Genomic DNA, 15,481 nt, shown 5'->3' with positions numbered 1-15,481 from the left:
GGCAGAAACTATGGCTGTCGCTGTTGTTAGAAGAGGCTTTTATACTGAGAAAGTATTATGGGATAAACTATTAGACCTATATTGTATTAATCGTCCTGTTTTAATTCTCCCAAGTTCCAAGCATAGCTTTTTTAAAAAATGGCTCACAAAACTCATTCCGTGTAACTGGAGGAAAGCATCACTTTCGCTGATCCACAATATAAACCATACTGCGGTTTACCTCTCTGATCATTTGTTGGTCAACCCCCACCCCCAATTCCCAGCAAGACTTGGGCTCTCCTCTCTACGTCATCACTTCTCTTGCTCTTCTTGGTGGGATTTCTTCTTTAATATTTCTGCCCTCATGACATTTGCAGACGTATGTCTTACTGCAGGTCCCCTGGGTAGAGTTACTTATGTTGCAGTAGTTAAGCTAGGTTCCTTCTTTGATGAGGTCTATTTGTAAGTAGAGACTTTCAAACAGACTCTCTCAAACCCGGCAGCATAAGATCCTATTTAATTTCTCCTCTTGGTAATACTGTCCTAGAAAATAAATACAGGGGAAGGCATCATTTGTTCTCTTGTTTCTAATTCTTCATTTGCATTCCCAAGTATGGATTTGACTTAAGAGAATCATCTGAAGGCAGAAAAAGGAAGAAGAAAAGAGAAAGAGAGAGAGAGAGAGAGAGAGAGAGAGAGAAACACAAAATGAAAAAAAAATAAAAAAAAAAAAAAAAAAAAAAACAAGCAAACAAAACCAAAGCAGCGCTAACAAGCACACAAGAAGTCTTAAGAGTCCACGAGGCCTGGAGGCCTGGTCCCTAGCCTCAGTCAACCAGCCTCAGCGAGCCCGAGGGAGGTGTGAGAAAATGGTGTGCAGCCTGCTGGGACCCTGGCCCCATCTGGATCTTCTCATATTCAAAGCAACGCAGGCCCCAAGCCACCCAAACGTGTGCGCTCTCGCTGTGTTTCTGCTTCATTACGCTGCGAAATGAAATAAGGACACAGCTGTACCTCAATTTAAATCAGTGATTGCTCTTCTCTCTGACTCTCTGTGGTACCCACGCTCTGTGACAATCAAGCTGTTCCCCACAGGACGAAGCCTCGCAGCTTTTCCGCTCTGAACCGGCCTGCGTTAAGATTAAGACTCACGCAATTCAGGCAGTCACACCGTGGCCCGCTAGAGGTTGTCGCTAGTCTCTAGCTACCGTTCACATAAACATCCTGACCCGTGCGTGGGCTGACCTTCTCAAGTGGCTGATCGATGATTCACGTTGGACTAAACATTAAGCATCTTGCCCGCAATCTGAATAGACTGGAAATTTGCTATTACCGGACTAAAAGAAATTGAGAGAGTAGGGCGTAAGCAAGCTGCTGGAACAGTTAGCACAGAACCCGGGTGATTTAACCCTTCATGCGCCTTCCTTCATGTTTCCATCCTTTTCACCTTTCTCCTACGAGCTATGGAGCCTGTCCTGGAACTGGCTCTGTAGACCAGGCTGGCCGTGAACTCACAAAGATCCGCCTGCCTCTGCCTGCTGAGTACTGGGATCAAAGGCGCGCACCACCACTGTCTGATACACTTTCTATTAAAGTTTGAGTATATATACATATCTGATCTATTTGGAGTGTTGACTTACTGCCATGCAGTTTGCCAGATTCGAATACAACGGATACTAAGACATGACAGCCATCAGTGAGCAGGGTGGGAGGACCACCACACGGACCACTCTCTAGTGTAGCTTTTGATTCGAGAGTTTATTCTCTCCCACATCGCATAAGGCTGGGAAGAGGGACTTCAAAATAAAGACATATTTTAAACACTGCCATGTTCCTGAGAATAGCTTAGATCATGGCAGAGAAAACGAGAAATGCGAAGAGACTGCTCGGTGGTTAGAGCTCGTACTGATCTCGCAGAGCGGTACAGGGATGGGAGGGGAGGGCACAGAAGTTAGAAGGAAGAAGTAGAAGAGAGGGAAGGAGGGTTACAGGGAGGAAAAGAAGGGGCATGGCAACAATCTTAAAAGGTTTCTGATGGAAAAGAGAAATGTAGATGGGGGGAAAAAAAGAAAAAAAATCTAAGTTCCATGGATCAGCATGAAAAAGTCTGGTGAGGATGTAGACCCCTCAAAATATGCTGGATTCTCCTTAGAAGTCAGCTTGTTCCAAATGGGTAAGCCTTTCCTTCCGAATCTCGGGACAATTCTCAGGGGAAGGGAGCAATGGAGAGCCTTAATATTGGATTTATTACAAGTTGATAAAGAAAATTCAGAAGGGTATGAGTTCCTCCTGGCAAAGAAAAAGTAAATGTTTTATTTTTGAGTGAAAAATATGCCCATTTGAGAATACATTTCAATTGTATGAAGGTAAGTGCTGATAGAATTTACACCTGCTTTGGAAATAAAGGTGAAAGGGTCATTCTAGGGCCAGAAAGACTGCTCGGTGGTTAGAGCTGGTACTGATCTCGCAGAGGATCAGGATTTGGTTCCCAGCACCCATATCAGGGCTTTCACGACCCTCTGTAAATCCAGCTCCAGGGAATCTGACCTCCATGGGCACCTGTACACGTGATGCATATAAATTTACACAGGCACACATACATTTAAAAAATAATTAATTAGGGGCTGGTGAGGTAGCCCAGAGGTTAAGAGCACTGGCTGCTCTTCATGAGCCAACATCTATAATAACATCTGGTGCCCTCTTCTGGCCTGCAGGCACACATGCAGGCAGAATACTGTATACATAATAAATAAATAAATCTTAAAAATGCAAAAGCACTCTAACAACAACAATAATAATAATGATAAATTAAATAAATGTGTTCATGGGCCACTTACCTTAAGCTGAAGTTGCCCGTTTTGGGGAAGCCTTTGGAATAAATACTGAATGGTCTCCCTGGGAGAGTCTTTATCAATGGCAGAAAGAACAGCACTAGACAGAACACGCGTATCGCCCGCGGCCATAGAGATTTCAGCCTTCCTGTAAAAAGGAAAATGCACATGTAGATGTGGAAAAGGAGGGCGCAATTCGGCAGGAAACACTTATATCGGCTAGCACAGATTCCACCTTCAAGAACTAAGAAATAAGAATTAGCACCCAAAGTACTGGAAACTGTGAGTCATATACCAAAGTCTGAAAAGGGGGTGAGAGCCAGCAGTCATGACTAGGGTGCTACGTGAGAGATGCTTCTCATTGTTTACAGGAGTGGAACTTTGCGATTTTCTAAGAGTAGTTTATATAATGATTTTGCTTCCAGTCTTTCATTTAATGCTTCCAATGTCTCCATGAAGAAAGTAGGTCAGGTACTATAGTTCTAACGCAACAGACAGAATCCTACCAAAAGCAACTTATATGTCTTAACGTTCTTCCTAAATGCCCTCCTGAGGCAATACTCTTTGGTTATCTGTGATCCTCTAATGTCCTCGTTCTCCTCCTGAAAAGGCAGTGGTGCATGTGATCTTCCCAGGTTCGTCTTCCTGAAGTAGAGCCACCGGGCTGACTCCTGGCATCCAGACACCAAAGGGAAGCACGAGCAGATGAAACAGTGACAGCCGCAGCTTCCGTGTGGGCTCCGCAGCTTCCATGTGGGCTCCGCAGCCTTTCCATGGCCTCGCCCAAGTGTGGAAGGGATTTCTTTCCCCAGTGTTTCCGCTCTCCCCTGTGGTCATAGTGAGCTCACACGTGACTACTGTCCGCCTCCACTGCTTTGCTTCTGAGAAACAAAAGAACGCTCAAAGTCCTTGGCCTTGGGACGAAGGACAGCAAGTCTCACCAGCTGACATCAGGGACCACCAGGTCTTCTGCAGAGAAGGCAATGCCCGACGCATCATTACAACCCCTTTCGTTCAAAGAAGGCTCTCTGCTAGCCCAGGACTGGCAACTTCTCTGATCGGAGCAGAAGGACTTCATCCACCTCTGCAGTGGAGCGGATGAGCCAACTGCAGGAGTCTAGAGCTGACGAGTCTGCTGCTGAGCTTACGGAGATTAGCAGGGCCTTGTCCAAGATGAGTGACCATGAGCAAGATGAATGTGGCAGGGAAAGACTGGCAGCATTACATGTAGGGGTGACAAGTATCACAGTCTGGGCCACCCCAAAAGAGACCTTGGGGAAAGGGCTGTGTTAGAGATAATCCGTCTAGAAGGGACTCTAGAAGTAGAAAGACGGGAGCTAGTGAGAAAGGTAAGACGGGCACTTGTCTGGTTTCTTTTCCCGACACTGTCCAGGAGACTGTAGGAGTTGAAAGCTTCGCAGGAACGTGTTCCTAGCTTGATGAAACTCAGCTGGTCTACTTAATGCTTAAAGGCTACACCATTACATAAGGGGAAGTCTCAGCAGAGACCTCAAGAGCCAGACACATGCCTGCAGCTCTCCCTAACGGCCTGCCGGGCCTTCTGAAGACCTCTGCAGTCTGTGAACTGTGACGCTTGACAACCGCAGAAGAGATTGCTGACACCACAGAAATGCAACCCTGTGCGAGGGGGTTGCCAACCAGTTTCACAGTCCACAGCACTAGAATTCTAAGACGTAGCATTCTGAGGTGAGAGAGTATGGTGTTGATCCATATGGGACGTAGTACAAATTGATAGAGAAGTACCAAGACGACTAAACAAGAGAGACTGGGTGTTTCTCTTGATCACTCTTAGTAAAAAGTCTGAGGAAATCTACCGTGAGGACTGTTGGCAGTTAACATTGCCACCCTTCAGTCGAGTTATGGTGTGCATTTTGTGTGTTTGTGCACAGCCCTGTGGGCGCATATGTGCACACACACATGCCTTTTAGTACTCTGTGTTCAGTTATTTTTATATTTACAATTAATCTGGACTTTTAGAAGGAGATCAAATCATTTCAGGATTAATTGTTTAGGTCACGTTTCCTCGCATTATTTTACACCGGAAGGTCCTGATGTCTGAGTGGCGGCGCAGCTGCAGAAGATGGGCCCAAGGGAACCCTTGCTTCTCTCCATGTACCTAGAGCCACAGAACTTCGTGGAAATCAGAAGTCAGTCCCCTCAGGGGGCTTACTTGCTTAGCGTTGGTTTCTCATCGTTCACTGGGGTGATAGCAACTGAAATGGTTTTAAGGATTGTATGCTTCCCATCAGACAACTGGATCACAAAGGCATCAGTGAGACTCTCTGAATCGTCATGGACATAGGCCAGCTTCATTCCTGAAAGAGGAGAAGGAGAGTCTTGCTTTGGTCGAGCCAGCCACATCTCACAGATACGCCATTTTAATACCAGGCTTTCGTGTGCCCAATGCACAAACCAGTGCATTGAAGTGACTTGAACTCTGCTTTGTGGAGCATTCATAGCCCATTAAATTTCCTCTTCTAAAATAAGGAGACCGCATAAACCATGTAATAACAAAGATGTGGTATTTAACAAATCTGAGACAGTGAATTACACGTGAAAAATTAAAAATAGGCACCAAAATGAATCCTAAGTAGTTCAAAGCTTCACTATAAAAACACTCCTTAGCCATCCTTCAATCCTACCCACTGATCCTATGCCTAATCAATTGAAAACTTTAAGTTACTATTTTCAAAATGTACGATAAAGCTCTAGAAATGCTGAGATTTAGGCAAAATGTTTGCTGACATATGACCACTAATGCCAAGAAATGAAAAAATGTTTAAAATAGAACAGAGCCATGAAAAACTGCAGTGAAGTACTTCCATAGGGTAAAACCCTGTGGTTGCCGAAAGCATCCCAGGCTCTGCTGAGAATGTAAAGGAAGTGATTGTGAGTTACCCTACTACGGCAGGGGTTGGCAAATTCTATATGGTTAGGGGCAGGATGTTTGTGAGAATATCTTCAAATTGTTTGGCTTTGTTTTTAATATGGCCATAAGTGAACAAAAAAAAAAGTGCAAGGAAAACCTAACTTTTAAAAATGTCACCAAAATACGCATTCATGTGAACAATTTATTTTTCATTTGAATTGACTATGTTATTTAACTTGCCCAATGCATACATGACACATTTAATCTGATAACATTAACCAAAATTATCATTTTTTAAAAAACTGTCCTGGGTCTTTGAATGGCTAAGAATGTAAAGGTTCTTGTCTTCACACCTGCGCTTGAGCTCCAGAATCCACATGGGGGAAAGAGCAAACCAAATGCCACAGGTTGACCCTTGACCTCCACACATCAGCCATGGCACTAGGAACCCCACGAGTCCCCCAAAATGCACACAAAAAAATAAATGAATGAAAAGAGACTTTAAGCTGTCATTTTCCCCCTGTAGATAAACTCTTCCTGTGTAGCTAAGGGTGGCCTTGAAAGCCTTGAGCTCTTGATCCCCCTGCCTCAGGCTCTTTCGATGCTGGAATTACAGGCGTGCATCATCTAACCTGACTCTGAAAACAGAAAAGAATGAATGAATGAATGAATGATCAACAAAAATCATACCTCCCGGGGGTAGATTTTAAGCGGTTATTCCCTTTCCTTATGTTTGTAACACTATTGTCTGCAGCACATGGGAACTGATTTGGTCTTTATCAGCCATGAAGTCCCGGAATTTATTTCTCTACAATTCACAGAAACTGAGACTGTGACTTGGTTTTTAAGGCTCAGACACGAGACGGCATCTGCAACTATTACAAAATAACCTTTGGGACAAGGAGACTCCATTCTAATTAGAGAAACAGACACTGGAAAGACAGGAGGGGAAAGAGAAAAGCGCCAGGACAAAGTCCGGAGAAGAGCTGGCTTCCTGTGGGAGGAGAGCGCCGTGTTCTGAAGGCGCCATCTTGGCCAAGCCAAGGTGAGGAAAGACCTTCCAGGTTGGGAAAATGAAACACACAGAGAAGAAAGGACTCTGAGATCAGGCACTAATTCCAGAACCACATACTTGCTCAAATTTTTGAAAGTATTTTTACACATGGAAAATGGGATGAGGTCGTTTAAAAGGTAATTAAAAAATAATTCAGGCTGTTCCAGTGTGTCATTTCCCTAAAGAACAAACTCTCTCCACAGAGACTAATGCGTGGTTATTATATGTGGATCTATATTTGTTTCAACTGTTGAAATTTTGGCAGACTAGCCTCTTGAAATTTAGTCCCATGATCTCAATAGTTTGAAAAAGAAATTTTAAATTATGTTAAAATTCTGTGTTAAAGTACCAATAATCACAAATAAAATTGTTCATGGTAATTGTTCATGGTATTCTAAAAGTCAAAGAAAACATCCCCCTGCGTCTGCAACTGTCTACAGTGTCTGGCTGAGATTGTACACTCCTCATCAATCAAGAACCCACAGCTCAGTCTGAAGGAATTAACACATGAAGAACATGCTCTTTCCTCCCCCTATTTCTATGATTTGTTAGTATCTTTTGGGGGAGTAAAACAGTTTTCCAATTTATGTTTTAATTAACAAAAATCTGTAAGCATGAAATTTTGATATGTGCAACTTGTGGCAGGTTTACATCACACTAATGCGCATTACCTCACCTTGTTAGTATGTGCATGTGTGAACTATTAGCAATGCCCTACATGTCACTAACCATGGTCAGCACAGTGCACAAACAGATGCCTGAAACTCGGTCTTGTTGCACTGAAATTGTGTACCTTTTGATCAACAGCTCATTTCTTTCCTCTTCCCCCAGTCTCTGGTACCCACCAAACAAATTTCTGCTTCTCCTATTGCAACTTTAGAGTCTACAAAAGGGCAGGCTAAGTCATGGCCTACCAGCCTTGAGAAGGTCCATGGAGAAGTTGTGAATTTCCTGTTTGATCTGAGGAGACTCTTTGCTGATCGCCACGTCAATGAGGAGGCCATGTTGGGGCTTGCGAGGGATGCTGAAGAGTAAGGGGTCCTTGGGAACATCCCTGTCAGCAGCAGTGATGAAGGAAGAATCCAGCTCTGTCATCTGACCCTCACACACCTGAGCAGGAGCAAGACAGCAGAGTCTTTTCAAAAGCTGCTAAGAACAAAAATCCACCCCACTTATCTGAAAATGTCCTACTTCAAATTTTCCATGGCATTTTCAGATACTGGCTTCGAGAAAACGAAATTTCTGTTTAACAGAAATGTAAAAAGAATCTATTCATCTTCCTAAGATCTTTTCTAAAGATTCCAAGTGCTCTTTCATTGCACGCATGACATAGGGTGCATGATTAAAATATCTGTGTGGGGCTGGTGAGGCGGCTCGGTAGGTGAAAGTACTTGCCACACAAGGCTTGGCGATGGGGGTTCAAGTCCTGAAACTTGCATAAAAGTGGCGAGAAATAAGTGCACAAAGTTGCCCTCCACACACACACAGAGATACACACACAGACAGACACACACACCACCACCACCACTGCCACCGTGGAGTGCTATTGCCTCAAGACGGCAAGTCATTTAGGACTTGGCCATCTTAGCTGTCTTGGTTTTTTTTTTATTTGTTTGTTTCCTTTCTCAGAGAGAGGATAGGACATGGAATTTTTTGTTTTTGTTCTGAATTACCGGGAGATCTAAGGACTAAAAGTACATACATTCCACACACGCTTCCTGGGGACCTGCCAAGCCACTTGCTGAATTCTGGGGAAGTGTAGATGTTCTCAAGAATCCACCAGAAAGGACTGGGAAGGCCTGCCTGCCAGCGGCGTGGTCAAGGACTAGTAAGAGCTGTTCAATGTCAAGAATCAAAAACCAGCAGGCTATCCTTATACCTGAGGGGATCCCTTCGTGAGAGCCTATGGTTTTTTTTTTTTCCAGCTCCTCCCACTGGCTCTGAAGGGACCATTTCTGCAAGTGCACTGTGACATTCTGACAAAACCAATGTGACTCTTATCTGACCTTCTCAAAGATCAAAAAAATCTTAGATTAATTCATAATGATAAACCTATTGAATAACTTTTACCAGTATCTCACTTTCCCCACCCTTGAGAACTTTAGGAAAGCAGTTTAAAAACATGTTGTAAGTCTCCATCTATATAGAGCTTAACTATGAAGTGTTTTTCTCTTGACTGTGTGGTGATGTATCTCTTTTAAATGGTAAATTCATCCACAAGATTACCAAGGAATTTTTGGAAATTAAATTGTTTCTTGAAATTATGAGATTAAAAAGTTTAAAGGAATATATATATATATACAGATATTTAATACTAAATAGGTTTGCAAACGATTATAACAAACTAAAACATTTTGATGGAACACCAACTATCTATACAATAAGGACATTTTCTAACAGGAAAGCCAAATGTGTTCTGTGAAGACGAAAAAAATTCTTAAAGCTTAAAAGTTGTCTCTGCCAATGCCCAAGGGTCTGTGGTGTGTGTGTGTGTGTGTGTGTGTGTGTGTGTGTGTGTGTGCGTGTGTGTGGTTTGTGTGTGTGAGGAAGCAAGGGTGAAAGCATGATTCCATTCACAAAGGGATCAGGGACAACATCCCAGAGGCCTAATTACTCCAGAAGCCCTTGCCCCGGGCAGATAAGGATAGTAGAAATAGGTGCAGGAGCGATCCCAGAGGCCTAATTACTCCAGAAGCCCTTGCCCCGGGCAGATAAGGATAGTAGAAATAGGTGCAGGAGCGATCAGTCATCGATTTTTTTCTTCACATAATCACTGAAGGGCTCTCCAGAGTAAACCATGAGCCAAAAGAAGAGGGGAGGCAGGAGCTGGCTCTAAAATCTCACGCTGAGGTGACGCTCGTGTGCTGTTAAGATTCAGGAGAAAATTAAAATCAAATAAAGACTTTCGCATTTAGAATGTGATTATTTTTAGCAAAAAGAATGAGGGAAAATAATGGCTTTGGTCAATATTAGAAAGAAGACGACACACTAAATGGTGCTGAAAACCCTCGCTCATTAAGGGCCTACTGTGTTTGTCCAACTCAATCATCCTAAGAATCTCTCGGGGGAAAGTACATATATATTTTTGAAGATGGGGAAACAGAAGCTTGAAGAGAAATAACCTGCTCAAGATGCAAAATTATTCAAAGCAACACACAAGTTCCATTGAGGCCAAAGACTGTGTTTGTGTTCATTCAACTTGCTAGTGAGTGCATGCGTATGAATTAAATAATCATATATAGACATGCAGAATGTGTAAAGGAACTGCATATTGATAAGAAAAGATTTCATACATGTATTAAAGTTTTGCTTTAGAAAGTGAAGCATAGAGTAGAGAATATGGTTCTTTTATTTGTAAATAAAAACATAGAGAAAAATTATGGTATACAGACACAAATCTGGCATGTCCATAAATCTCTTGGGTTACTTAGTTAACCTATTTATGCCCCATTTCTTCAGTAATGAAATGGCAATAAAAACACCATCACCCTAAAAGCCTATTGTGGGGATTAACTATGAATACACGGAAAAGACTCGGAATCTAAAATCCAGTAGGTACTCTATGACACTCACAAAGACACACATACAGACTCACACACAGACACACTCATACAGACACACACACACACCCCATCCTTACTAGGCTAATAATTCACAGGTGTTAATTCTATAGCTAAGATTCTTTTTTCTTACTCATCAGCAAATTAATATATTAGGTGCACCTGGACCAACATAAAGGGATTATCTAGGCAAAAATAAAAATCAGAAAAAGATAAGAAAATAAAAAGGAACATTCGGTATGTTTCTTACAGTGATATTCTGTACCGCAAAGTCAGGCGCTTCATCGTTTGTGGGGTTGATGACAACATGGAATGTTGTCTCTAAGGAGCGTCCCTTCCCATCTGTGGCGTACACCATGAACTGATCGGCAGTTGGTTCCACCCTCAGGTGCCTGGACTGCACGTAGTTAATGTGCAAAGCCTTCATGTCTCTCCACCGGAACGAAGCTAGCACACACCAAGACAGAACGGGGAAATGATAAATAGCCCTCCCCAGGAACTTCCGGTCTTTACCAGCTGCTTCTCCGTGAAGCAGGTATGTGGTCACAGTGGGGCTAGTGCGACGCCTACCAGCCATCCACAGAAAGGCAGGTCCCATAGACAGGAAGGAAGGACACAAACCTGCCGGAAGAGTGAAACTGTGATCACCACGCATCAAGATGCAGGGGACTTCGTGGTCACTCTCCAGACACATGAACTGAAAGTCACAGAGAACTGCCCTTGGCTAAACTGTCCTTCTGACACAAGACTTTTGTCATACTTGGATAAGGAGGATGCCACCTCTTTGACACAAAGGCAAAACGAGTGGAGATCCATGATTTGTCTACATAACAGACATCAAGAAACTCACTGCGCCGAGTGGAGTTAGTTGGCTTGATGTCCAACTAGCCTTAAATCAGAAGAGGAAAATTGTGAATTAAATCACAAGAAAAGTTGCATAACCTTTAATTTGATTAATCTGAAATCTTATCTCACTCAAATTTAAAAATACAAATGTCTTTAAAGGAGATTGAAAAATAATTTATTTACAAAGTATTATCGTTGGAGGATTTGGGTTTTGCTTTCTATTTACGTTTTGTTTTATTAAGGGCTATTCTGGTTGCTGAGAAACAGTTTGCTTTCAAAATTAAGCTGGGTCATGGTGGTGCACGCCTTTAATCCCAGCACTTGGGAGGCAGAGACAGGAGGACCTCCAAGTTCAAGGCCAGTGTAGTCTACAAAGTGAGTTCCAGGACGTCTATGGCAACACAGAAAAACCCTGCCTCCAAAAACAAAAATGAAAAACAACAACAAAAGATTAATGTGACCTACTTGAACATTTCAGATTTTCTCTTTCAGTACCAATCATGGCATATTTCTCAGTATTTTCCAGTAATACCTATTAAAAATGCTAAAACACTGTGAGAATGAGACCCTGTGGTTCCCACCAGATTAAGTCTCTCGCAGGGCCACGTTGCCAGGAAGGCATTGGAAAGGTGAGTACTTCAGTGTTGATTCAAATCATTTTCAAAAGTGAAGTTTCTAATTATTTCAGTTATTAATGTCCATGCATAAGAAAAACTAAGTTAAAAGTTAAAATGAGAAACAATTAAGACTCAACATAACAGCTAGAATCATCAGAATAATCTCTTGGAAGCATATATGGTGATTTGAATTCTTGTGAATTTCCTAAGCATGGTCCAGCTAGGTACATCCACAAACACTAGCAAGACACTGCCGGCCAGGAGATCAGGACTTACCTATGCGTATGCCCATGTTACTTTTCTCAAAACCTGCAGAAGGGAGTGTGTTTTCAAGGTAGCCAAACTGGGGGTGCGACACCAAAACAAATTCTAAGTCATCCGGCGCGGTGTCCGGGTCAGTGGCCGTCAAATGATGAGTCGTGAGGGTTCCTGAGAAGCCTTCGTCCACCACGAGCGGCCTACCTGCACACCAAGAACAGCAGTCACAGGCCAGTGAGATGGCTCAGTGGGTAACTGTGCCTGCTGCCAGGCCCGATGACCCGCGTTTAACCCCCAGAACACACACTCACAAAACAATTAATAAAAATGTAGTAAAATTTAAAAACGCACACTTCTGTGAGCCTAAACTCCTCCATTGGAATAGTGAGAACCGAAGGGCATGATTGCAATCCACACCAGCACGGCCTCCCACAGGCAAATACGCTTTCATGGGAGATGCTCGTTTTCTTGGGCATAAATTCTCTTTGCGGAAAAAAAAAATGCAGGGGTAATGAGTGGGATTTAATTTGACTTATGGAATTGTATACTTCTTCTTCTACAAGCCAGCCAGATGATAATGGAAAGGCGGCAGCCATGCTAAGCACTCTGCTCCAGCCCTCCAGTCATTCTCAAGGAACTCTGATTTCCCTTGTGTCTCTATAGAAGTGATAAATGGAAATAAGAATTGCCAAACTGTTTTAATGATAAGCCACTAAATGTAGTTTATGTACTCCTCAAGATCAGTCGCTACCAGTGTTTGTCAGAGTGCTAATTGCCCGAGAGCGATTATGAATTGCTCATAACGAACATTTTTTTTTCATGCCTTGGTGCTTAATTGTTCTGCTGGGATAATGCTTCCTTTCCAGAACATTGCTTGGGAGATAGTTAGCAAATTACAAGAGCGTTCATACATATGCTTATTTTTCTGTGAGACAGAACTTATACACAATGCCTACGAAGGGATGACTTTCTGAAAAATATGTAAGGTTAAATGTATATAAATGGTCTCTGTGGTAAACGCATTCTGTGCTAGTAGAAATTATTATGGATGAAATCAATTATTCTCTCTCCAGCCGGCAAATGATGCTTTCCCATGTGAGCTAAAGCAGTGTATCTGAGGCTCTCGACATCCTTGTAACAGGCACACACAGACACACATGTGCTGTTGCGTTCTCTCTACATGTGGAAACATAAATTTTCAGGCAAGTAAATTCTTTTGCCCTGTGATTGCTTTTTTTACAGATTTTGAATTCATTATACATTTCTGTTGAGATGATTCCTGGACAACAACTGCATTTCTTGGTGTTTTAATCTAAGAGAATTCTTTCACTAAGCCTTGGGTGTGACACTAAGACATTCATACACACAGGACCAACACAGTCACCTATAAGGACTGAAGGCGGCTGGTTGTCGACAGGATGCACCGTGATGTTAAGCTCGTACATGGGAAAGGACTCATGAAGAGGAGCAGATGGATCGGGTCCATTGTAGCAACAGTCATTCACCAAAGGGCTGGCCTCACCATCCGAAAGCACCAATATAATGGTGTCAAAACAAGGTGCCAGGCCAATCTCGCCACCTGGAAAACAGAACACCAAGATCAACCCCACTCATACCTTTTCTGCCCACACTGAGTAGAAAGAGAAGGAATTTGTGGGGCTAAAATAGGAAACTTAATTTTATCACTATAAAATTAAATATAGTCAGGAAAATAATGTAAAAATATTTGTCCATCTGTTGACTCTTTTGAAATCCCTGCCAGCCATGGACCACCATATGGAGAGCTAAGTGGGCCTAACATGGGTCTGACAGCTCACAAATGAACAAGGGGCAGGGATGAAGCCTGACTATGGATGCTTCATTCTTCCCTCCTAACCCTTTGATACTAGCACCAACCTCAGGAAGAGGCATAAAGTGCCCTTGTTCCCCTGGTAATTATCTCTCCATGTGCACTGACCACCGGAAATGAACAAGCACCAACCACACAGCAGTCATGAGACACAGAGGACTCTGGATAAGTGTAATGAAAGGTCATCCACTTTCTGGCCATTTCTTTCTGTGTTTCTTTTACTACACACTAGCCAATCACTGATCAGCAAACAGGACAATATGCACTAGCCCATCACATACCAACAAACAGGACAGCCTATGCTCTCCAGGCAACAGAAGAGTTTTGTATGTGGACTCTTGGCAATTCTTGAAGAGCCAAGAGGGAAACAATGCTGGGAGCTCTGAAGAAAAGGGAAGAGCAAGGGGAGGGAGGGGAAGAGGAGAGAAGAGGAAGAGGGAAGGGGAAGAGGAACAAGGGAAAGGGGAGGGGAAGGAAAAGGAAAGGGGGAAGGGGAAGGAAGGAAAGGGAAAAAGAGAGAAAAGAAGGGAAGGGAAAGGAAAGGCCAGAAGATCAGTGATGTTATTTCCTCTCACCAGACACACTGCCAAATCTACAGAGTACTGAGGTTGAGCTTGATGTAATTTTCCTTATTCAAAAAAAAAAAAAAAAAAAAAAAAAAAAAAAAAAAAAAAAAAAGGAAAAACAATTAGTATAAAAAAAAAAAAAAAAAAAAAAAAAAAAAAAAACCAAAGAAAATTCAGAGGCAATACCATTGAGTATGCAAATGAATAAAAGATCAAAAACTAGAAAATCCATGGTGAAGTTTGGAGAGTTCAATAGAAACCATTTATTTGATAGCTGCTAGGAGAGGAAGGGTCAGTTTTCTTTAAGAGTGTGACGCTTGGTTGAAGAGGGTCCCGGGCAGGTGCCACACCCAGGGATATTTGGACAGCACAAATTGATTTGATGGGTGTAGATGGGTAGGTAGATAAAGATAGATGATTGATAGACAATAGATAGATGATAGATAGATAGATAGATAGATAGATGATAGATAGACTGATAGATACATACATAGATGCATACATAGATACATATATAGATACATATATAAGTGCAGACAGAGATAGATACATAGTGATGGGTGGTAGAGAGCTAGGGGTGGATCTGGGAGGAGGGGGAGGAGAGATAAATATGCTTTAAATGTACAATATGAGATTTTGAAAAAATAATTAAAATAGTTTTCAATAAAGGAAGCACTATCCTTCAACGTTGGCAGGAATAAAAAAAAAAAAAAGAGAGAACCCAACTGTTCAAAGTACCCCGCAACTGACAAAGGTCTGATCTCCAAAATATATAAAGAACTCAAAAAACTAGACTGTAAAAGGCTAATCAACCCAATTATAAAATGGGGCACTGAGCTGAACAGAGATCTCTCAACAAAAGAAGTTCAAATGGCCAAAATACACCTAAGGTTATGCTCAACTTCCTTAGCGATCAGGGAAATGCAAATCAAGACAACTTTAAGATACCATCTTACACCTGTCAGAATGGCTAAAATCAAAAACACCAATGATAGCCTATGCTGGAGAGGTTGTGGAGAAAGGGGTACACT

General features: G+C 42.4%; 1 protein-coding gene across 6 annotated transcripts in view; it reads right to left on the bottom strand.

Annotated features, from left to right (window-relative positions):
- The window catches only part of Frem1 (FRAS1 related extracellular matrix 1), a 153,545-nt gene that overhangs the window by 60,863 nt on the left and 77,201 nt on the right, over positions 1 to 15,481 (bottom strand). For 4 of the 6 annotated variants that reach the window (XR_007594476.1, XM_050157418.1, XM_050157416.1 and 1 more), the window contains 6 exons: positions 13,420 to 13,614; positions 12,054 to 12,239; positions 10,565 to 10,761; positions 7,669 to 7,864; positions 5,002 to 5,146; positions 2,817 to 2,958 (listed from right to left, as the gene is read on the bottom strand). Coding sequence is in view for 4 of the 6 variants with exons in the window: in XM_050157418.1 (XP_050013375.1) it covers positions 2,817 to 2,958; positions 5,002 to 5,146; positions 7,669 to 7,864; positions 10,565 to 10,761; positions 12,054 to 12,239; positions 13,420 to 13,614 (1,061 nt within the window). In the remaining 2 variants the exon portion in view is untranslated. Of the gene's footprint in view, positions 1 to 2,816; positions 2,959 to 5,001; positions 5,147 to 7,668; positions 7,865 to 10,564; positions 10,762 to 12,053; positions 12,240 to 13,419; positions 13,615 to 15,481 lie in introns of those variants that run through there. The other 2 variants (XR_007594477.1, XM_050157419.1) reach the window with 2 other exon arrangements.

This window comes from Alexandromys fortis, unplaced genomic scaffold (assembly GCF_014885135.2).
Source record: "Alexandromys fortis isolate MF-2015 unplaced genomic scaffold, M_Fortis_MF-2015_v1.1 scaffold_64, whole genome shotgun sequence".
NCBI lineage: Eukaryota > Metazoa > Chordata > Mammalia > Rodentia > Cricetidae > Alexandromys > Alexandromys fortis.
The sequence above is the reverse complement of the archived record's forward strand: the minus strand, read 5'-3'. Positions and strand labels throughout refer to the sequence as shown.